The 23,840-nt window shown below is 55.2% G+C and overlaps 1 protein-coding gene across 1 annotated transcript in view; it reads right to left on the reverse strand.

The window, feature by feature from the left end:
* The window catches only part of SHANK3 (SH3 and multiple ankyrin repeat domains 3), a 1,483,929-nt gene that overhangs the window by 1,024,928 nt on the left and 435,161 nt on the right, over window positions 1–23,840 (reverse strand). Inside the window, exon 11 of the mRNA XM_086918824.1 lies at window positions 3,310–3,482. Coding sequence (XP_086774950.1) covers window positions 3,310–3,482 — 173 coding nt within the window. The remainder of the gene's footprint in view (window positions 1–3,309; window positions 3,483–23,840) is intronic.

The raw sequence follows: 23,840 nt of genomic DNA on the forward strand, positions 1-23,840 counted from the left end.
ATAGGTAAGTATAATTTGATGCGAAGTGCAGATTTGGGGAAAAAAGGATTTGGTGACAGTGGTGCTCTCTTTTTCTAGGTTCAATTCTGTGTCGTATTTGGAAACCTAGATTTTTGCACCACCAACACTGAATTGTGAAAGTCTCCCAGGTTTATGGGCCATGATAAAGACCCCCAAGGAAATTGCTGATAAATATAGGTAGTTGTTTAATCAAAGTAGGGAGGATTAGGCAGAGATTCATTCTCCGTTAGATATAGTCAAAAATCAAAGGGGAATGAATCACACGTCCTGTTCTTACCAGGGTCTAGGCTTCTTGTATGGTGAAGACCCTCATGCACATTAAGCATGTCAGAGGCAGAGCTGATAAGATGCTAGCACTCTTCCACCGAAACAGACTCTCTCTCAATTGTACAGCGAGGAGAAGGGTCTGTCTTGGAAATATTGATTGCTACGCCTTTGTGCAGATCATGGCTAATTTTCTTTGTTTTCCAAACCTAACTTGGAGAGAGAGCCTACTGATTCTTGTGTTGTTTGATATCTTTGATAGATAAAGGCAGGATTGGTGATGGTATCAGCAAATGTAAAGATTTTTTGTGATTTATTGTTGGAATGAAGGACCTTGCTTGATTGAAATATTGTTTGGGTTGTGTGCTACATACGTGATGTTTCTTTGTTGTTGTTTGCCTGTCCATGTCATGAGGAGTACTTGTGCTGACCAATGCTTCTTTACATGAGGTGCAGTACCACCTGCATGCAGCTCTGCTGTCCCTCCTGGCAATGATACAACTTAGGGTCGAGTGGGAATCCCAAACTACATTAAATGTTTTGCAGGGAATACAACTTCCCTATGGGTCCCTGAGCAAGGAACTGTCATGTGCTGGTGGGGGGATAAAGACCCTACTGTTACCACATTCTGTGGTTTTGTGGAGCAAAGGCTCTGAAAGCGTGGTAGCAGGATTCCGGCAGGGGACATTTTGCACTCAGACTCTCGGTGCAAACGTGCCTGTGTGTGCTTGTGAGGAGGACTGAGTGTCGCTGACCTGACAAGCCGTGCAATGGTGGATTCAATGGCTCTCAGGCTCCAGTGATCTTCTGGGACTAGCCTTGAAGGACGGACACCTCAGGATAGACTCACGCGAGGCGCCAGGGCCGGCCACGTGTCACCCTTAACATTCTTCTTAGCCATGCTCCTTTCTATGTGCAAAATGTAACTCCATCTATGTTTCTTGTCACTATCACAAGCTGTCTCCCCATAGTTCATCTGAGGTGGGCTGGGATGTTTCCTACATGGTCTAGTTGCGTGATTTCCTTTTCTAAGTCCGGGCTTTGGTGAGTCTATCGGACTCGGCTTTATTCAGTTGTTCCTTTGCATCACCTCCTGTGGCGCTCAGTCCTGGGATGCACCAATCAGAGGGCGGGCCCAGGGTCACCCTCCGTGCCTCGCCCCCTGCTGTGATTGTGGGGCTGGTGGATGGGCATTCTGAAACGGGTGTGTGCCTAGAGGAGCGGTTCCAGGCACTGAGGCCTCACCGGGCTGCTTGCACTCAAGCGCAGGCCCTTCATGGCTAGCACAGAGTAGTGAATGTGCAGCTCATTAACCCTTTAAGTTCATTTCCATCCCTCTCTGTGACACTGCGCCTCTCTTCTGCCTTCCACTTCCCTCACACTCGTTAGACTTCTTCGCCCTCAGTCGCTCTTCACCTTCAGGGTCTATGTTCTCTCTTTGCCCCTGTCACAGCCATCAGCCCCTGTGCAACGAAGCCTCTTCCCGGTGCCCTGGCACAGCGGGCATTCAAGTCAGCACCAATACAGGGCCGCTTCATATCCCTGCCCTGAGGGACCCTCCCTCCACCACAGGGCACGGCGCACCCTCGTGCATGCAGGGCCCTCGGCCGCCTCCTCTACTCGCACAGTGCTGCTTACCCTCCCCCCAGTGTCTCCCTCATTTCCCTGCAGGTGACGCCCCTGACATACTCCCTGTGGTGCAGAGCCCCGAAAACCCCCTCCCATCATCACCCTCGGGCTACAGCACCCCTGTACCTGCCTGCCAGCGTACAGCGCCTCTACGGCACTGCCTTTGCTAACCCTCCTCGCCGCCCCAGCCCTCTGCGCCCTCTCCCCCCGGTACTGCTCATCTCCCTTCAGGTACAGGTACTGGCCCTCTTACCGGGGTACTGGCCCTCTCCCTTCAGGTACTAGTCCTCTCCCCCGGGTACTAGCCCTCTCCCTTCAGGTACTGGCCCTCTCTCTTCAGGTACTGGCCCTCTCTCTTCACGTACTGGCCCTCTCTCTTCAGGTACTGGCCCTCTCTCTTCAGGTACTGCTCATCTCCCTTCAGGTACAGGTACTGGCCCTCTTACCGGGGTACTGGCCCTCTCTCTTCAGGTACTGGCCCTCTCTCTTCAGGTACTGCTCATCTCCCTTCAGCTACAGGTACTGGCCTTCTTACCGGGGTACTGGCCATCTCCCTTCAGGTACTAGTCCTCTCCCTTCAGGTACTTGCCCTCTCCACGGGTACTGGTCCTCTCCCCAAGGTACTGGCCCTCTCTCTTCAGGTAGTCGCCCTCTTCTTTCAGGCACTGGCCCTCTCCCCCAGGTAATTGCCCTCTCCCCCAGGTACTTGCCCTCTCCCCCAGGTTCTGGCCCTCTCCCCCAGGTAATTGCCCTCTCCCCCAGGTACTTGCCCTCTCCCCCAGGTTCTGACCCTCTCCCTTCAGGTGCATTGCACTGAGCTCCCACATCCGTGGCCTTGAAAGGGCGCCACGAGCCGCGAATCCTACTGTAAATTGGATCCAGTTCCCTTAGTTTACCTACTTAGCAAGAAAACGATATCCATAATTGGGGTGCTTTCGGCCCCTCCAACCGCCATGTCCAGTGCCACTGCACCTGTTGCACTACTGGCATCTACGTCCCTAATCCAGAATGCAAAGGCTAAGGTAGGGCCTGGCCCCCTACTCATCTTTCAAGAAGAGCCCCAATTCCTATCCGGATACGTTTCCATTTAAATACCGCTCTCCCACGGCAGTCCCGCCTTGCCCACTCACAGTGCCATTCTGCTCCCTCGGTTGACGTAGTTTCGCCCCAGTGCCGCCCCTCTCAGGTGAGGTGCGCCCCACTCTGCCCTCCTACACATACGGGTACCGTCTCTCCACCGCCCCCATGCAGGTACACCGCCGCCCACTCCCTTCAGGTGCAGCCACGCTTTCTCCATTAGACACAATTCCCTTCTCTCTGCACACAGCCCCACCCGGCCCCCTACAGGTGCACACCCCCGCACCCCGTACAGTCCCACCGGCCCCAGTCACTCACCTTTCACTCTCTCGCCCCGGTTCAGCTGGATCTCGCCCTCTCCCTGCGGCGTGTAGGACTTGACCACGATGAAGGTGCGGCCGGGCACTGCGCTGTAGAGCTTCCGCTTCGGGCCGCGGTGCGCAGGGGTGGGGAAGGCTGGCGGGCTGGGCTCCGGGGCCACCGTGCTGGGGCTGTAAACGAAAACATAGGTTACAGTGGTGATCCCGGGCGGCTGGTAGCTGAAGCCGGTGGTCACTGACATCGTCCGCGGGGCGGCGAAGGGGACGCCCCCCCTGACCGCCGGCACTCCCACCTCAAGCAGCCCTGGGCATCGGAGCCCCTGACTGCCACCGCTCCCGCCTCAGGTGGCCCTGGGCAGGGCGCGGGGGCTGCCTCGGGCACGCAGGTGCCAGCCGCCGGCCGGAGGGCAGCAGCTCAGTGGGTGTGGACGCCCGGGCGGGGACATGCCCGGGACCAGAGGGCCCCCTGCCCCTGCGAGGGGGCGCTATGCCCACTGTGCGCCAGCTTCCTCGCCCCCCTGCACCCCTCCAGCCGGCAGCCGTGTGCGCAGCCCCCCGCGGCACATCCTACACCGCGGCCGCCGTGCGAGCAATGGAGAGGGGGCGGGCGGGGAGAGAGGGGGGCAGCCAGGGGCCCCGCTAAACTGATCTCAGCCTAATGCTGACTTTCAGACACGAGTCTTTGGGGAATACAAGTCCGGGGACAGCCATCGCCCCCTCTCCGCGGTGTGATCACCGCTCCGTGTGAGCCCCCCTCCCCTCAGCACCCAGACACCCCCTCTCAGCTGCGGCTGGAGCAGAGCGCGGGAGCTCAGACTGTCTCGGCATCCGGCTCCCAAGCCCCAGTCACCAGCCCGCGGCTGAGAGGACAGAGCCGGCAGCACCATGGACAGCACCCCGGCAATGCAACTACTGCTATTTACCACCACAGACACCAATAGCACCACCGGCAGCACCATGGACAGCACGCCGGCAATACAACTACTGCCATTCACCATCACAGGCAGCACCATGGACAGCACCCCGACAATGCACCTACTGCTATGCACCATCACAGGCAGCACCATGGACAGCACCCCCGGCAATGCAACTACTGCTTTTCACCACCACAGACAGCAACACCACCTCAAGCAGCACCGCAGTCACCGCCATTACCCATATCAATACTCATCAATACTCTCAGGGACAGCCCCGCAGCCACCACTACCACCAGCAGAGGCCTCATACCACCCTAGATAATACCACCTGTACTTTAACTACACACACGCAGATTCCAATACCACAAGGGATAGCACAACCGACACTGAAACTACTACTATATCGTCACCACAGAGACACTGATACCGCCAGGGACAGCACCACAGTCACCGCTCCTACACTATACATACCACCACCACAGCCACCAATACCATGAAGGGCAGCACCACAGCGACCGCAATTACCACCATCGTCACACATCAATACTCTCATAAACAGACACCGATATCACTACAGACAACACCACAGCAACCACTACGACTACCACCATCAAAGACACTGATACTGCCACAGACAGCACCACAGTCACCACCACTACTACTATACATAGCACCACCACAGACACCAATACCATGAAGGGCAGCACCACAGTTACTGCAATAACCACCATTGTCACACATCGATAATCTCACAAACAGACACCGATATCACTACGGATAACACCACAGTAACCACTATGACTACCACCATCAAATACACTGATATAGCCACAGACAGCACCACAGTCACCACTACTAATACCACCAACAGAGGCACTGGTACCATAGACAGCACCACAGTCAGCACCACCATAGACACCGCTGCCACAATGGATAGCACCACAGTCACCACTCCTACCACCAGCACAACAGTAATTGCTACTACTACCACCATCATAGACCCTGATACCACCAAGAACAGTACCCACCACCATAAACATGGATAGCACCACAGACAGCACCACAGACACCACTACTTCCAACACAAACAGAGGCACCAATACCACAATGAACAGCTCCAACTTCACTGTAAATACTACGATATTGCTGTCAAAGATGCTGACAACACCCTCGCGAGCATCACTGTCACAGCAACTAGTACAATCGCCACCGCTTACACCGATACCACAAGTCAGTTACCACCACTACAGACCCTATACCACCATGGACAGCACCACTGTCACTGCAGCTACTACTATTGCAACCAGAGACATTACCACCACAGACGGCACCACACTAATCACTATTACCGCTACCGTCGTAGGCACTCATACCACCATAGACAGCAACAGTCACTGCAATTACTGCTATCACCACCACAGACACCGATACGCTTACTGATAGCACCACTGTTAATACTACTATCACCACCAACATAGACACACATACCACCACAGATAGGAGCACTGTCACCACTATTACCTCAACCAACATAGGCACCAATGTATTCATAGACAGCACCACCGCCACCACTACTACTGCTACTAACACCAACACAGTTCGATACTCCATACTCCCATGGACAACCCTCATCCACCACTACAGCCTCCACCAACACAGGCACTGATTGCTCCATCAGTAGAATCATTGCGAGCACAGCACTAAAGACACCCCCGTGCGCCTGGACAGCCCCACCGTCAACACGGCTACCCTCACCACCGCCATAGACACCAGTACCATAATGGATGGTACCACAGTCACTACTTCCACAGCCACCACTGCCAGAGAGAGTAGCACCACTGCCTCCACACTACCACCACCACTGACATATACACTACCACAGACAGCGTAGAGGCCATGGAGAGCATCACTTTCATCACAACACCTACAACCACAGACAGTCCCATCATCAGCACTACTATAATTACTTCAATGTTGAGCAACACTGTGATAAGCACTGCTGCCACGGCTACAGACACTGATATTGCCATGGACAAAATCTTCACCATAGACAGCACCACCAGCCACACAATGACAACCTCTCTGGACACCACCACTGCCACTGCTATCAGCACCACAACTAAGACTAGCATTATTGTCACACATGATACTATACCTACATTTGTTTTTATATACACATATGGGAGGGTTCATAAGTAGGGCTCCCGGTTTTATGGTATTTTCTTTTTGACATCTGCGTCTGTATTTATCCATATTTATTTTTTGTTAATTTTATCTGTATTTATCCACATTTATTTTGCGTTTTGTGGAAAAATTAAGCTGAACTTAGTATATTTCCACATTTATTTAACCGCTCAATATGCACTAATGCTTGAATCCCTGCCAGGTGAACACCCGCAGAAGATAAATAAATGCACTTATATGAAAATATGCACATTTCTGTTTCAACCTTGTGCATTTTTACTGGTGTTAAAGCCTCTTTATGAAATTTCCTTTTCTTTAATCCCTTTACCTATTAATTCACACAGCTATTGGCCTTGCTGTCACGCCAGACAGTATTTAGAATTTCTCAAAAAGCAATCCAATTTCAGTTTTTATCCACATTTAAAAATAAATACAGGGAAGAAAATAAATGTTTTCTGTCTGCATTTATCTGTATAAATCAGTAAAATGGAAAACAGGGAGCCCTATACATAAGTAGATATTAGAATCTTACCCACTAGAATAGAAGCAGTGGGATTCTTGAAATATTTACATGATGTGGAATACGCAATAGGGCTTTTTTTGTATAAGGTATAGTTGAGTGGAGGGCACCCTTTTTTGCCTCTAATGCTCCTTTTTGATTATAACCAATGATAGTATGACTGCCCCAGACTCTGATACAGCCACGGACAGCGCTGCATTCACCAGTCCTTTCTAGTTTCACCAAATGCTATCATACCACCACATGTAATATATCAAACACATTTGTTTGTAAACTTTAACTTTTATGCATTTGTCCTGCCTTTTGAACATTGATATGCATGTCACCATATACGATATATGATTTTTAAATATATCACTCGCATTTTTGCAGTCCTGAGTGTCGTTATTATTTTGTTTCAATATATTTCAATGTATCATTGATTGTTAGTCCTAAGTAACGAGGAACTACCTTGAAAAATATATAAGCAGTTGCATAATTCATGCAGAAGCACTGTCTATATACTGATGATAGCACCACAGACAGCACCACCATCACCATCACCACACTACCACTACCCTCATCATGTATAGCACCTCTGTCAACAACACGTCCATCACCACTGAAACTGATATCAGCATTGCCAGCATCACCATCTTCACTATGACAACTTTAACCACTACCAGCACCACTGTCATGACACAGATACCACAACGAAGGAAAGCTCCTTGTCACCGCACCACAACTTTCACGGACACTGAAGGACAGCTCTGCCACCACAGAGAGCACTACAATCAGGGTCTGATTGGTAAGGCGGGCACTCGGGCAATGGCCAAGGGGCCAGTATCGAAGTTCCAGCTATGGACTGCTTTTTTGACAGCCTGGGGGCCGATTTGGGCTATCTCTGGTGTGTTTAGGTGAGCGGCCCAGTGGGGCCCTGATTGGCCTTTCTGGAGGCATATGGGCGTCCATTACCTCCCTATTATCAACAGGCAGAGGTGTCACTCCCTTTCTCTCACTGGGCCGGCCAATTAACGTGTGCATACTGAGCGGGGGCAGGAGGCCCGAGCAGAAGTGGCCTCGCTTGTTTTCAGTTGTTCTTAAAATTTTGCTGAAGCAGTCTTTTGAGGAACGGCAATATGCAAATGTGGGCTACTTTTTATTTAGCGTGCCCGGGCCAATTTATAATCCCAATCCAACCATGAACAGAATCATTGTACTACTACCACTACTACTACTACCACCACCACAGACCACACATACAACTATTTACCAAAAGATACCATTGTTTGCAACCTCACTGGCAGCAATATCTACAGAGACAGTATCACCATCAACATTAAGAACACCACACGCCATCATGTAAACTGCTACCACCACCACATACACTGGATGCTACAATGCAGATAACTGTAACCACCAACCACAATACCATCACCGCTACAGGCAACAAGAACAGAGGCACTACCATCACCATGAAGAGCACCATTGTCCCAATTAATAACACTGTCTGCAAAGACACGGAAATTCCCAAAGACACTTAAACCACCATGGATAGAACCGTCATCCAAGTCAGCACTACAGTTAACACTACTACAAGAACCATCAGAGATACTCCTACTACCATGATCAGCACTGATAACACCAAATACAGCACTGTCATTTTGGTCAGCCCCACCACTGTCACCACTGCATTTACCACCATCAGCAAAGACAGTGATACCTAAGAGGACAGAGCTGCAACTACAGACAACACCACTGCAACAACAGCTACGTGCTACCTCTAGGAAGACAGATTCTGCCACCACAATGGGCAGCACTGTCACTATGGACATCAGCACCCCATCACTCCTGTGGAAAGGTGCACCTGCACCCTTCACTCCCGTGACCTTACCAATCACACCACGAAACGGTGCCAGAGAGGTTTTAAGGCATGGGCCCCGAGCCCAGCCCTTTCAGGCAGCCCCCTGATAGAGCCAGCTCTGTTCTGAAGAGAATCTAGCCCTGATAACCTTCAATAATTCTTAAACTTGCTGTTTTAAATACCCTTTTCTTTTAATGTATTTTTAATGTGGGTGATGTATTAGAGTCTATTACAGACAATTTGCAGAGAAATGTTGTGTTTATGCTTCATGCAACATCCATAAAAGGGGTTCATTTACACCAAAACAGGACCTCAGATAAGAGAAATGGGAGGGGTAACTGAGATTATTTGCAGTAATATTAGTGAGCTGCTGCTGTGTTACAATATCGAAAATACACATCACCATCCCTGAATATTAGATGGAAACGCATTTAGAATATGGACCAGTGTGCCTGTGCGCTGTCAGTGACCTGGCCAACGAGGCATGAAGAAACTGAAACTGGATCATAAATTCAAAGCTTTTCCAAACAGTGGCCCCCAAATCTTTAAGTTGTCCATGAGAGGTGCCCCTGCACCCTTCACTCTCATGACACCACTAATCATACCTAGGAGAGGAGCACTTGCACCCTTCACTCCAGTGACAACACCAATCACAGCAAGGAGAAATGCACCTGCACCCTTCACTCGTGTGACACCACCAATCACACCAAGGAGAGGTGCACCTGCAACCTTCACTCCCGTGACACCACCAATCACACCAAGGAGAGGTGCCCCTGCACCCTTCACTCTAATGGCACCACCAATCACACCAAGAAGTGGTACCCTTTGCACCCTTCACTCCTGTGACACCACCAATCACACCTAGGAGAGGTGCACCTGCACCCTTCACTTCAGTGACACCACCAATCACAGCAAGGAGAAGTGCACCTGCACCCTGCACCCTTCACCACCAATCACACCAAGAAGTGGTGCCCTTTGCACCCTTCACTCCTGTGACACCACCAATCAGACCTAGGAGAGGTGCACCTGCACCCTTCACTCCTGTGACACCACCAATCACATAGGAGAGGTGCACCTGCACCCTTCACTCACATGACACCACCAATCACAGCAAGGAGAGGTGCACCTGCACCCTTCACTCCTGTGACACCACCAATCACACCTAGGAGAGGTGCACCTGCACCCTTCACTCCAGTGACAACACCAATCACAGCAAGGTGAAATGCACCTGCACCCTTCACTCTCGTGACACCACCAATGATACCAAGGAGAGGTGCACTTGCACCCTTCCCTCCAGTGACACCACCAATCATACCAAGGAGAGGTGCACCTGCACCCTTCACTCCTGTGGCACAGCCAATCACTACTAGGAGGGATGCACCTGCACCCTTCACCCCTGTGACCCTACAAATCACACCAAGGAGAGGTGCACCTGCACCCTTCATTCCTGTGACAACACCAATCACACCTAGGAGAAGTGAACATGCACCCATACAGTCATGTGACACCACAATCACACCTAGGAGAGGTGCACCTGCACCCTTAACTTCTGTGACACCACCAATCACACCTAGGAGCGGTGCACCTGCCACCCTTCACTCCTGTGACACCGCCAATCACACCTAGGAGAGGTAAACCTGCACCCTTCACGCATGTGACTCCACCAATCACACCAGGGAGCGGTGCAGCTGCCTCCTCCACTCCTATGACACCACCAATCACACCCAGGAGCGGTGGACCTGCCCCTTCACTCCTGTGACACCACCAATCACAGCTAGGAGAGGTGCACCTGCACCCTTCACTCACATGGCACCACCAATCACACCTAGGAGAGGTGCACCTGCACCCTTCACTCCTGTGACACCACCAATCACAGCTAGGAGTGGTGCACCTGCCACCCTACACTCCAGTTCACCACCAATCACACCTAGAAGCGGTGCACCTGAACCCTTCACTTCTGTTACCATACCAATCACACCCAGGAGAGGTGTACCTGCACCCTTCACTCCTGTGACACAACCAGTCACACCTAAGAGAGGTGCACCTGCCACCCTTCACTTCTGTGCCCCTACCAATCACACCAAGGAGAGGTGCACCTGCACCCTGCACCCTTCACTCCTGCAACCCTACCAATCACACCTAGGAGCAGTGCACCAGCACCCTTCACTCCAGTGACACCACCAGTCACAACTAAGAGAGGTGCACCTGCCACCCTACACTCAAGTGACACCACCAATCACACCTAGAAGCGGTGCACCTGCACCCTACACTCCAGTGACACCACCAATCACACCTAGGAGCGGTGCACCTGCACCCTTCTCTCCTGTGAAACCACCAATCACACCAAAGAGTGGTGCACCTGCACTCTTCACTCCTATGACACCACCAATCACACCATGGAGAGGTGCACCCACAACCCATCGCTCCTGTGACACCACCAATCACACCTAGGAGTGGTACACCTGTACCCTACACTCCAGTGACACCACCAATCACACCTAGGTGTGGTGCACCTGCACTGTTCTCTCACATGACACTACCAGTCACATCAAGGAAAGGTGCGCCCGCAAACCTTCACTCCTGTGACGCCACCAATCACACCTAGGAGCAGTGCACCTGCGCTCTTCACTTCTGTGACACCACCAATCACACCTAGGAGCGGTGTACCTGCCACCCTACACTCCAGTGACACCACCAATCATAGCAAGGAGAGGTGCACCTGCACCCTTCACTTCCGTGACACCACCAATCACACCTAAGAGAGGTGTACCTGCACCATTCACTCCTATTACACTACTAATCACACCTAGGAGCGGTGCACCTGCACCCTTCACTCCAGTGACACCACCAATCACACCTAGGAGTGGTGCACCTGCACCCTTAACTCCTGTGACACCACCAATCACACCTAGGAGTGGTGCACCTGCACCCTTCACTCCCGTGACACCACCAATCACACCTAGGAGCAGTGCACCTGCACCCTTCACTCCTGTGACACACTTATCTCACCAAGGAGAGGTGCACCCGCACCCTTTACTCCTGTGACACCACCAATCACACCTAGGAGCAGTGCACCTGCACCCTTCACTCCTGTGACACACTTATCTCACCAAGGAGCGGTGCACCCTTCCCTCCAGTGACACCACCAATCACACTTAGGAGCCGTTCACCTGGACCCTTCACTACTGTGACACCACCAATCACACCTAACAGAGGTGCACCTGCACCCTTCACTCCAGTGACACAACCAATCACACCTAAGAAGGTGCACCTGCACTCTTCACTCCTATGACACCACCAATCACACCATGGAGAGGTACACCCACAACCCATCGCTCTTGTGACACCACCAATCACACCTAGGAGTGGTGCACCTGTACCCTACACTCCAGTGACACCACCAATCACACCTAGGTGTGGTGCACCTGCACTGTTCTCTCACATGACACTACCAGTCACATCAAGGAGAGGTGCGCCCGCAACCCTTCACTCCTGTGACGCCACCAATCACACCGAGGATCGGTGTACCTGCCACCCTAAACTCCAGTGACACCACCAATCATAGCAAGGAGAGGTGCACCTGCACCCTTCACTCCCGTGACACCACCAATCATACCAAGGAGAGGTGCACCTGCACCCTTCACTTCCGTGACACCACCAATCACACCTAAGAGAGGTGCACCTGCATCATTCACTCCTATGACACTACCAATCACACCTAGGATTGGTGCACCTGTACCCTACACTCCAGTGACACCACCAATCACACTTAGGTGTGGTGCACCTGCACCCTTCTCTCCGGTGACACCACCAATCAGAGCTAGGAGAGGTGCACCTGCGCTCTTCACTCACATGACACCACCAATCACACCTAAGAGAGGTGCACCTGCACCCTTCACTCCGGTGACACCACCAATCACAGCTAGGAGAGGTGCACCTGCGCTCTTCACTCCTGTGACACACTTATCTCACCAAGGAGACGCCCCCAGAGCACCAGAGGAACATGTGCTAGGCAAATGTGCCTCTTCACCCGGGCTGGGTAATAAATAAAGTAATTGGGATGCAGTGCGCTTCTCAAAGCCCATGGGCCCGGTGCCAGTGCATCTGATGCACTATTATTTAGCCACACCCCTGCCCGCTTCACTGCAGCATGAAAGAAACACACAAAATAAATACATGCACCCCCTTCACGGTAGAAGGAGCCTTGGGTCATTGGAATCCCTCGCTCTCACCACATGGACCAGGCAGGTACAACTGACCCGCCCCCCGCCCCCTCAACACCATAGACGCTGATCTTTTGTCTCTCACCTGAAACACGCAAGAGCTAAAGACAGGTGTACATGTACACGCCGGGGCGACCGCCCTCGCACCGCCTCCTCTCACACATTGACACGCGGACACCACGCCCATCCCACCCCCGCCACTATTCCAAGTCTGAAACCGGGTGGAGGTGTGTGTAGAGGGGAGGGGCTGCCACTCTCCCTAAAGACGGGGCTTTTCATTAAGGAAGTAAATGAGAATGTCTCCCTTGTGCTGAGGGATCGATATTCGCCGGGGTACTCCACCTTGTCAGCGGTTCTGCCTCCCTCCTCCCTGCCACTGCCCCCTGCCCGGCCCCAAGCCCCCTCCTTCGGAGCCTCTCTGCTCCCCCCTCACACTCTCCTGCCACAACCTCTGTGCTCCCCCTCACACTCTCCTGCCACAACCTCTGTGCTCCCCCCTCACACTCTCCTCTTTCAGCCTCTCTGCTCCCCTCTCACTTTCTCCTGCCCCAGCCTCTCTGCTCCCCTCTCACTCTCTCCTGCCCCAGCCTCTCTGTTCCCTCCTCAATCCTCTAACAGCCTCTGTGCTTCCCCCCACTCTCTCCTGCCACAGCCTCTGTGCTCCCCACTCACTCTCTCCTGCCACAGCCTCTCTGCTCCACTCTCACTCTCTCCTGTCCCAGGCTCTGCTCCCCTCTCACTCTCTCCTGCCCTAACCTCTCTGCTCCCCTCTCACTCTCTCCTGCCCCAACCTCTCTGTTCCCCTCTCACTCTCTCCTGCCCCAACCTCTCTGTTCCCCTCTCACTCTCTCCTGCCCCAACCTCTCTGTTCCCCTCTCACTCTCTCCTGCCCCAACCTCTCTGCTCCCCTCTCACTCTCTCCTGCCCCAACCTCTCTGTTCCCCTCTCACTCTCTCCTGCCCCAACCTCTCTGTTCCCCTCTCACTCTCTCCTGCCCCAACCTCTCTGCTCCCCTCTCACTCTCTCCTGCCCCAACCTCTCTGTTCCCCTCTCACTCTCTCCTGCCACAGCCTCTATGCTCCCCTCTCACTCTCTCCTGCCCCATCCTCTATGCTCCCCTCTCACTCTCTCCTGCCACAGCCTCTCTGCTCCCCTCTCACTCTCTCCTGCCACAGCCTCTCTGCGCCCCTCTCACTCTCTCCTGCCACAGCCTCTCTGCGCCCCTCTCACTCTCTCCTGCCACAGCCTCTCTGTTCCCTCCTCAATCCTCTAACAGCCTCTGTGCTTCCCCCCACTCTCTCCTGCCACAGCCTCTCTGCTCCCCTCTCACTCTCTCCTGCCCCACCCTCTCTGTTCCCCTCTCACTCTCTCCTGCCCCATCCTCTCTGTTACCCTCTCACTCTCTCCTGCCCCATCCTCTCTGTTCCCCCCTCACTCTCTCCTGCCACAGCCTCTCTGCTCCCCTTTCACTCTCTCCTGCCCCATCCTCTCTGCTCCCCTCTCACTCTCTCCTGCCCCAGCCTCTCTGCTCCCCTCTCACTCTCTCCTGCCCCAGCCTCTCTGCCCCCCTCTCACTCTCTCCTGCCACAGCCTCTCTGTTCCCTCCTCAATCCTCTAACAGCCTCTGAGCTTCCCCCCACTCTCTCCTGCCACAGCCTCTCTGCTCCCCTCTCACTCTCTCCTGCCCCAACCGCTCTGTTCCCCTCTCACTCTCTCCTGCCCCATCCTCTCTGTTACCCTCTCACTCTCTCCTGCCACAGCCTCTCTGCTCCCCTCTCACTCTCTCCTGCCCCATCCTCTCTGTTCCCCTCTCACTCTCTCCTGCCCCAGCCTCTCTGCTCCCCTCTCACTCTCTCCTGCCCCAGCCTCTCTGCCCCCCTCTCACTCTCTCCTGCCCCAGCCTCTATGCGCCCCTCTCACTCTCTCCTGCCACAGCCTCTCTGCCCCCTCTCACTCTCTCCTGCCACAGCCTCTCTGCCCCCTCTCACTCTCTCCTGTCCCAGGCTCTTCTCCCCTCTCACTCTCTCCTGCCCCAGCCTCTCTGCTCCCCTCTCACTCTCTCCTGCCCTAACCTCTCTGCTCCCCTCTCACTCTCTCCTGCCACAGCCTCTCTGCTCCCCTCTCACTCTCTCCTGCCACAGCCTCTCTGTTCCCTCCTCAATCCTCTCACAGCCTCTCTGCTTTCCCCCACTCTCTCCTGCCACAGCCTCTCTGTTCCCTCCTCAATCCTCTCACAGCCTCTCTGCTTTCCCCCCACTCTCTCCTGCCACAATTCTGTGCTCCCCCTCTCCCCCTCACTCTCTCCTGCCACAGCCTCTCTGCCCCCTCTCACTCTCTCCTGTCCCAGGCTCTTCTCCCCTCTCACTCTCTCCTGCCCCAGCCTCTCTGCTCCCCTCTCACTCTCTCCTGCCCTAACCTCTCTGCTCCCCTCTCACTCTCTCCTGCCACAGCCTCTCTGCTCCCCTCTCACTCTCTCCTGCCACAGCCTCTCTGTTCCCTCCTCAATCCTCTCACAGCCTCTCTGCTTTCCCCCACTCTCTCCTGCCACAGCCTCTCTGTTCCCTCCTCAATCCTCTCACAGCCTCTCTGCTTTCCCCCCACTCTCTCCTGCCACAATTCTGTGCTCCCCCTCACTCTCTCCTGCCAGAGCCTCTCTGTCCCCTCTCACTCTCTCCTGCCACAGCCTCTCTGCTCCCCTCTCACTCTCTCCTGCCACAGCCTCTCTGTTCCCTCCTCAATCCTCTCACAGCCTCTCTGCTTTCCCCCACTATCTCCTGCCACAGCCTCTCTGTTCCCTCCTCAATCCTCTCACAGCCTCTCTGCTTTCCCCCCACTCTCTCCTGCCACAATTCTGTGCTCCCCCCACTCTCTCCTGCCACAGCCTCTCTGCTCCCCTCTCACTCTCTCCTGCCCCACCCTCTCTGTTCCCCTCTCACTCTCTCCTGCCCCATCCTCTCTGTTACCCTCTCACTCTCTCCTGCCCCATCCTCTCTGTTCCCCCCTCACTCTCTCCTGCCACAGCCTCTCTGCTCCCCTTTCACTCTCTCCTGCCCCATCCTCTCTGCTCCCCTCTCACTCTCTCCTGCCCCAGCCTCTCTGCTCCCCTCTCACTCTCTCCTGCCCCAGCCTCTCTGCCCCCCTCTCACTCTCTCCTGCCACAGCCTCTCTGTTCCCTCCTCAATCCTCTAACAGCCTCTGAGCTTCCCCCCACTCTCTCCTGCCACAGCCTCTCTGCTCCCCTCTCACTCTCTCCTGCCCCAACCGCTCTGTTCCCCTCTCACTCTCTCCTGCCCCATCCTCTCTGTTACCCTCTCACTCTCTCCTGCCACAGCCTCTCTGCTCCCCTCTCACTCTCTCCTGCCCCATCCTCTCTGTTCCCCTCTCACTCTCTCCTGCCCCAGCCTCTCTGCTCCCCTCTCACTCTCTCCTGCCCCAGCCTCTCTGCCCCCCTCTCACTCTCTCCTGCCCCAGCCTCTATGCGCCCCTCTCACTCTCTCCTGCCACAGCCTCTCTGCCCCCTCTCACTCTCTCCTGCCACAGCCTCTCTGCCCCCTCTCACTCTCTCCTGTCCCAGGCTCTTCTCCCCTCTCACTCTCTCCTGCCCCAGCCTCTCTGCTCCCCTCTCACTCTCTCCTGCCCTAACCTCTCTGCTCCCCTCTCACTCTCTCCTGCCACAGCCTCTCTGCTCCCCTCTCACTCTCTCCTGCCACAGCCTCTCTGTTCCCTCCTCAATCCTCTCACAGCCTCTCTGCTTTCCCCCACTCTCTCCTGCCACAGCCTCTCTGTTCCCTCCTCAATCCTCTCACAGCCTCTCTGCTTTCCCCCCACTCTCTCCTGCCACAATTCTGTGCTCCCCCTCTCCCCCTCACTCTCTCCTGCCACAGCCTCTCTGCCCCCTCTCACTCTCTCCTGTCCCAGGCTCTTCTCCCCTCTCACTCTCTCCTGCCCCAGCCTCTCTGCTCCCCTCTCACTCTCTCCTGCCCCAGCCTCTCTGCTCCCCTCTCACTCTCTCCTGCCCCAGCCTCTCTGCCCCCCTCTCACTCTCTCCTGCCCCAGCCTCTATGCGCCCCTCTCACTCTCTCCTGCCACAGCCTCTCTGTTCCCTCCTCAATCCTCTAACAGCCTCTGTGCTTCCCCCCACTCTCTCCTGCCACAGCCTCTCTGCTCCCCTCTCACTCTCTCCTGCCCCACCCTCTCTGTTCCCCTCTCACTCTCTCCTGCCCCATCCTCTCTGTTACCCTCTCACTCTCTCCTGCCCCATCCTCTCTGTTCCCCCCTCACTCTCTCCTGCCACAGCCTCTCTGCTCCCCTTTCACTCTCTCCTGCCCCATCCTCTCTGCTCCCCTCTCACTCTCTCCTGCCCCAGCCTCTCTGCTCCCCTCTCACTCTCTCCTGCCCCAGCCTCTCTGCCCCCCTCTCACTCTCTCCTGCCACAGCCTCTCTGTTCCCTCCTCAATCCTCTAACAGCCTCTGAGCTTCCCCCCACTCTCTCCTGCCACAGCCTCTCTGCTCCCCTCTCACTCTCTCCTGCCCCAACCGCTCTGTTCCCCTCTCACTCTCTCCTGCCCCATCCTCTCTGTTACCCTCTCACTCTCTCCTGCCACAGCCTCTCTGCTCCCCTCTCACTCTCTCCTGCCCCAGCCTCTCTGTTCCCCTCTCACTCTCTCCTGCCCCATCCTCTCTGTTCCCCTCTCACTCTCTCCTGCCAAAGCCTCTCTGCCCCCCTCTCACTCTCTCCTGCCCCATCCTCTCTGTTCCCCTCTCACTCTCTCCTGCCACAGCCTCTCTGCTCCCCTCTCACTCTCTCCTGCCCCATCCTCTCTGTTCCCCTCTCACTCTCTCCTGCCCCATCCTCTCTGTTCCCCTCTCACTCTCTCCTGCCCCATCCTCTCTGTTCCCCTCTCACTCTCTCCTGCCACAGCCTCTCTGCTCCCCTCTCAACCTCTCCTGCCCCAACCTCTCTGTTCCCCTCTCACTCTCTCCTGCCCCATCCTCTCTGTTCCCCTCTCACTCTCTCCTGCCACAGCCTCTCTGCTCCCCTCTCACTCTCTCCTGCCCCATCCTCTCTGTTCCCCTCTCACTCTCTCCTGCCACAGCCTCTCTGCTCCCCTCTCACTCTCTCCTGCCCCATCCTCTCTGTTCCCCTCTCACTCTCTCCTGCCACAGCCTCTCTGCTCCCCTCTCACTCTCTCCTGCCCCAACCTCTCTGCTCCCCTCTCACTCTCTCCTGCCCCAACCTCTCTGCTCCCCTCTCACTCTCTCCTGCCCCATCCTCTCTGTTCCCCTCTCACTCTCTCCTGCCACAGCCTCTCTGCTCCCCTCTCACTCTCTCCTGCCACCGCCTCTCTGTTCCCTCCTCAATCCTCTCACAGCCTCTCTGCTTTCCCCCCACTCTCTCCTGCCACAATTCTGTGCTCCCCCTCACTCTCTCCTGCCAGAGCCTTTCTGCTCCCCTCTCACTCTCTCCTGCCCCAGCCTCTCTGTTCCCTCCTCAATCCTCTCACAGCCTCTCTGCTTCCCCCACTCTCTCCTGCCACAGCCTCTGTGCTCCCCCTCACTCTGTCCTCCCACAACCTCTGTGCTCCCCCTCACTCTCTCCTGTCCCAGCCTCTCTGCTCCCCTCTCACTCTCTCCTGCCACAGCCTCTCTGCTCCCCTCTCACTCTCTCCTGCCACAGCCTCTCTGTTCCCTCCTCAATCCTCTCACAGCCTCTCTGCTTTCCCCCACTCTCTCCTGCCACAGCCTCTCTGTTCCCTCCTCAATCCTCTCACAGCCTCTCTGCTTTCCCCCCACTCTCTCCAGCCACAATTCTGTGCTCCCCCTCACTCTCTCCTGCCAGAGCCTCTCTGCCCCCTCTCACTCTCTCCTGCCACAGCCTCTCTGCTCCCCTCTCACTCTCTCCTGCCACAGCCTCTCTGTTCCCTCCTCAATCCTCTCACAGCCTCTCTGCTTTCCCCCACTCTCTCCTGCCACAGCCTCTCTGTTCCCTCCTCAATCCTCTCACAGCCTCTCTGCTTTCCCCCCACTCTCTCCTGCCACAATTCTGTGCTCCCCCTCACTCTCTCCTGCCCCAGCCTCTCTGCCCCCCTCTCACTCTCTCCTGCCACAGCCTCTCTGCTCCCCTCTCACTCTCTCCTGCCCCAGCCTCTCTGTTCCCTCCTCAATCCTCTAACAGCCTCTGTGCTTCCCCCCACTCTCTCCTGCCACAGCCTCTCTGCTCCCCTCTCACTCTCTCCTGCCCCAACCGCTCTGTTCCCCTCTCACTCTCTCCTGCCCCATCCTCTCTGTTACCCTCTCACTCTCTCCTGCCACAGCCTCTCTGTTCCCCTCTCACTCTCTCCTGCCACAGCCTCTCTGCTCCCCTCTCACTCTCTCCTGCCCCAACCTCTCTGCTCCCCTCTCACTCTCTCCTGCCCCATCCTCTCTGTTCCCCTCTCACTCTCTCCTGCCCCATCCTCTCTGTTCCCCTCTCACTCTCTCCTGCCCCATCCTCTCTGTTACGTTACCCTCTCACTCTCTCCTGCCACAGCCTCTCTGCTCCCCTCTCACTCTCTCCTGCCCCAACCTCTCTGTTCCCCTCTCACTCTCTCCTGCCCCAACCTCTCTGTTCCCCTCTCACTCTCTCCTGCCACAGCCTCTCTGCCCCCCTCTCACTCTCTCCTGCCCCAGCCTCTATGCTCCCCTCTCACTCTCTCCTGCCCCATCCTCTCTGTTCCCCTCTCACTCTCTCCTGCCCCAGCCTCTATGCTCCCCTCTCACTCTCTCCTGCCCCAGCCTCTATGCTCCCCTCTCACTCTCTCCTGCCACAACCTCTCTGCTCCTCTCTCTCTCTCCTGCCCCAACCTCTCTGTTCCCTCCTCAATCCTCTAACAGCCTCTCTGCTCCCCTCTCACTCTCTCCTGCCCCAACCTCTCTGCTCCCCTCTCACCCTCTCCTGCCACAGCCTCTCTGTTCCCTCCTCAATCCTCTAACAGCCTCTCTGCTCCCCTCTCACTCTCTCCTGCCCCAACCTCTCTGCTCCCCTCTCACTCTCTCCTGCCCCAACCTCTCTGTTCCCCTCTCACTCTCTCCTGCCCCATCCTCTCTGTTCCCCTCTCACTCTCTCCTGCCACAGCCTCTCTGCTCCCCTCTCACTCTCTCCTGCCCCATCCTCTCTGTTCCCCTCTCACTCTCTCCTGCCACAGCCTCTCTGCTCCCCTCTCACTCTCTCCTGCCCCAACCTCTCTGTTCCCCTCTCACTCTCTCCTGCCACAGCCTCTCTGTTCCCCTCTCACTCTCTCCTGCCACAGCCTCTCTGCTCCCCTCTCAACCTCTCCTGCCCCAACCTCTCTGTTCCCCTCTCACTCTCTCCTGCCACAGCCTCTCTGCTCCCCTCTCACTCTCTCCTGCCACAGCCTCTCTGTTCCCCTCTCACTCTCTCCTGCCCCATCCTCTCTGTTCCCCTCTCACTCTCTCCTGCCACAGCCTCTCTGCTCCCCTCTCACTCTCTCCTGCCACAGCCTCTCTGCTCCCCTCTCACTCTCTCCTGCCACAGCCTCTCTGTTCCCCTCTCACTCTCTCCTGCCCCATCCTCTCTGTTCCCCTCTCACTCTCTCCTGCCCCATCCTCTCTGTTCCCCTCTCACTCTCTCCTGCCACAGCCTCTCTGCTCCCCTCTCACTCTCTCCTGCCACAGCCTCTCTGCTCCCCTCTCACTCTCTCCTGCCCCAGCCTCTCTGTTCCCTCCTCAATCCTCTCACAGCCTCTCTGCTTTCCCCTCACTCTGTCCTCCCACAACCTCTGTGCTCCCCCTCACTCTCTCCTGTCCCAGCCTCTCTGCTCCCCTCTCACTCTCTCCTGCCACAGCCTCTCTGCTCCCCTCTCACTCTCTCCTGCCACAGCCTCTCTGTTCCCTCCTCAATCCTCTCACAGCCTCTCTGCTTTCCCCCACTCTCTCCTGCCACAGCTTCTCTGTTCCCTCCTCAATCCTCTCACAGCCTCTCTGCTTCCCCCCCACTCTCTCCTGCCACAATTCTGTGCTCCCCCTCACTCTCTCCTGCCAGAGCCTCTCTGCCCCCTCTCACTCTCTCCTGCCACAGCCTCTCTGCTCCCCTCTCACTCTCTCCTGCCACAGCCTCTCTGTTCCCTCCTCAATCCTCTCACAGCCTCTCTGCTTTCCCCCACTCTCTCCTGCCACAGCCTCTCTGTTCCCTCCTCAATCCTCTCACAGCCTCTCTGCTTTCCCCCCACTCTCTCCTGCCACAATTCTGTGCTCCCCCTCTCCCCCTCACTCTCTCCTGCCACAGCCTCTCTGCCCCCTCTCACTCTCTCCTGTCCCAGGCTCTTCTCCCCTCTCACTCTCTCCTGCCCCAGCCTCTCTGCTCCCCTCTCACTCTCTCCTGCCCTAACCTCTCTGCTCCCCTCTCACTCTCTCCTGCCACAGCCTCTCTGCTCCCCTCTCACTCTCTCCTGCCACAGCCTCTCTGTTCCCTCCTCAATCCTCTCACAGCCTCTCTGCTTTCCCCCACTCTCTCCTGCCACAGCCTCTCTGTTCCCTCCTCAATCCTCTCACAGCCTCTCTGCTTTCCCCCCACTCTCTCCTGCCACAATTCTGTGCTCCCCCTCACTCTCTCCTGCCAGAGCCTCTCTGTCCCCTCTCACTCTCTCCTGCCACAGCCTCTCTGCTCCCCTCTCACTCTCTCCTGCCACAGCCTCTCTGTTCCCTCCTCAATCCTCTCACAGCCTCTCTGCTTTCCCCCACTCTCTCCTGCCACAGCCTCTCTGTTCCCTCCTCAATCCTCTCACAGCCTCTCTGCTTTCCCCCCACTCTCTCCTGCCACAATTCTGTGCTCCCCCTCACTCTCTCCTGCCACAGCCTCTCTGCTCCCCCTCAACTCGAGGAGTGTGACTCTCAGCGCATGCCCCTGCCAGTGATTAGCAGCGCTCTATAGATCCCGTTTGAATGATTGACAGCCCTTCACCCCTCCGCTGCTCGATCCCCTTGACCCAACTCCTCCTTCCTCGTTGCATGAAATTCCAGACACCCCCTCACAGCTCTCCCATCTTGTGTTTTTTTGTTCATTCCCTCTCCAAATCACTGCCCTCGCGCCCCCCTCCCGGGCTTGTGCAGGCTCTTGTAGGCAAACAAGGGGTGTGATGTGCCCTGGCACTGATGATCAACAGGGCTCCTCCTTTCATGCTCAGGGCCTTCTCTCTCCCTGGCTCACTGCTGCGTCACCCACTGATTGGTGGCTGTTTGCATTATAGTGGGGTGTACAGTATTTTACACCCAGAGGGAAGGAATCGCGTGCACGCAGGACTGTCTATGGGTGAGTACCAGCCCTCCACCCCCATTTGAGCCACCCTCCCCCTGAACACTGGAGGCTCAGTGGTTCATGAGACCGTCCTCTCACATCTCTCTGGCATGCAACAGGCCTTTGTGACTTGTTGGAAGCAAACGCTCCTCATAAGGAGATGGTGCAAGGATATTTGGCTTAGCATCTGAAGTACACAACTAGTACTAACCCAAATCAGCATTTGCCCAAGAGAAACAATGTCAGCAGGCCCTATGAGTTTGGCAGCCTGACGTGCAGGTGCTTCCATGAGATTTTGCTGCTCCGTGCTTCCTACCAACCAGGGTCCTGACAAGAGGAGAGCAGTCAGTATATTGTCCCCCCAGGCACCCATCCCTGAAGAGGCCCAGCACCCAGTCTTTGTTAGCTGTGAGTGCAGTACTTTGGCATTCACCCCCAAAACACACCATAGTGTCTGTTTCAGAAGAAAATGTTAAACCACAGCAGCGAAACAGCACTTATCGCGGCCACTGATGACATTCAAAGCATCCTGGACTGAGGAGATACAGCGGCCCTCATACTGCCCAACCGCTATGCGGCCTTCAACACGGTCTCCCATAACACTCAGTAGAAGACTACATGAAATTGGTACAAAATGATCTGTTCTCAAATGTATATGCTCCTTCCTCGCAGGAAGAACCCAAAGGGTCAGGCTGCCACCCTTCAAATAAGAGACCAATAAATTGATATGCAGAGTCCCACCGGGATCATCCCTCAACCCCACCCTTTTCAACGTATACATGACACCACTCGCCAATATCATCTAATCACAAGACATCACCATCATCTCCTACGTCGATGACACCCAACTCATCCTCTCCCTGATGGACAAAGCAGCCACTGCCAGAACTAAGTTCACCAACCGCATGACTGGATGCAAACCAATTGCTTGCAGCTCAACTACCACAAGACAGAAGTGGTGGTCTTTGCAACAAGACTTCCCCGTGTGACTTCACCTGATGGCCATCGGAGCTAGGACAAACACCCACAGATCATGCAGAAAATCTAGGAACCATCCTAGACAACAAGCTCAACATAACACTCAAGTCAACACAGTATGTACCTCCTGCTTCCACATCCAATGCATGCTGCGAAAAATATTTAAATGTTTGCCTCAGAACACGAGACGGACCGTCAAACAAGCACTCATCACCAGCAGGATGGACTATGGCAACACTCTATATGCCAGGATCTCCAAACAACTCCTACAAAGACTCCAGAACATCCAGAACACTGCTGCAAGACTCATACTTGACCTCCCACGCCACATCCATATCACACCGCACCGCAGGCAGCGTCACTGGCTCCCCATTCACAAGCACAGTCAATTCAAATTTCTCACACACACATACAAAGCCCTACACAACACATGACCCGAATACATGAACAGACATACACTTTAATCAACCCACCACTCACTCGCATATATTCCATGCATCCGCAAAAGCAAAACTGGAAGTCCCTCATTCTCTTACATTGCACACAAGACATGGAACGGCCTCCCTCAACAC

Source organism: Lissotriton vulgaris, chromosome 1_1, assembly GCF_964263255.1.
Source record: "Lissotriton vulgaris chromosome 1_1, aLisVul1.2, whole genome shotgun sequence".
Classification (NCBI taxonomy): Eukaryota; Metazoa; Chordata; class Amphibia; order Caudata; family Salamandridae; genus Lissotriton; species Lissotriton vulgaris.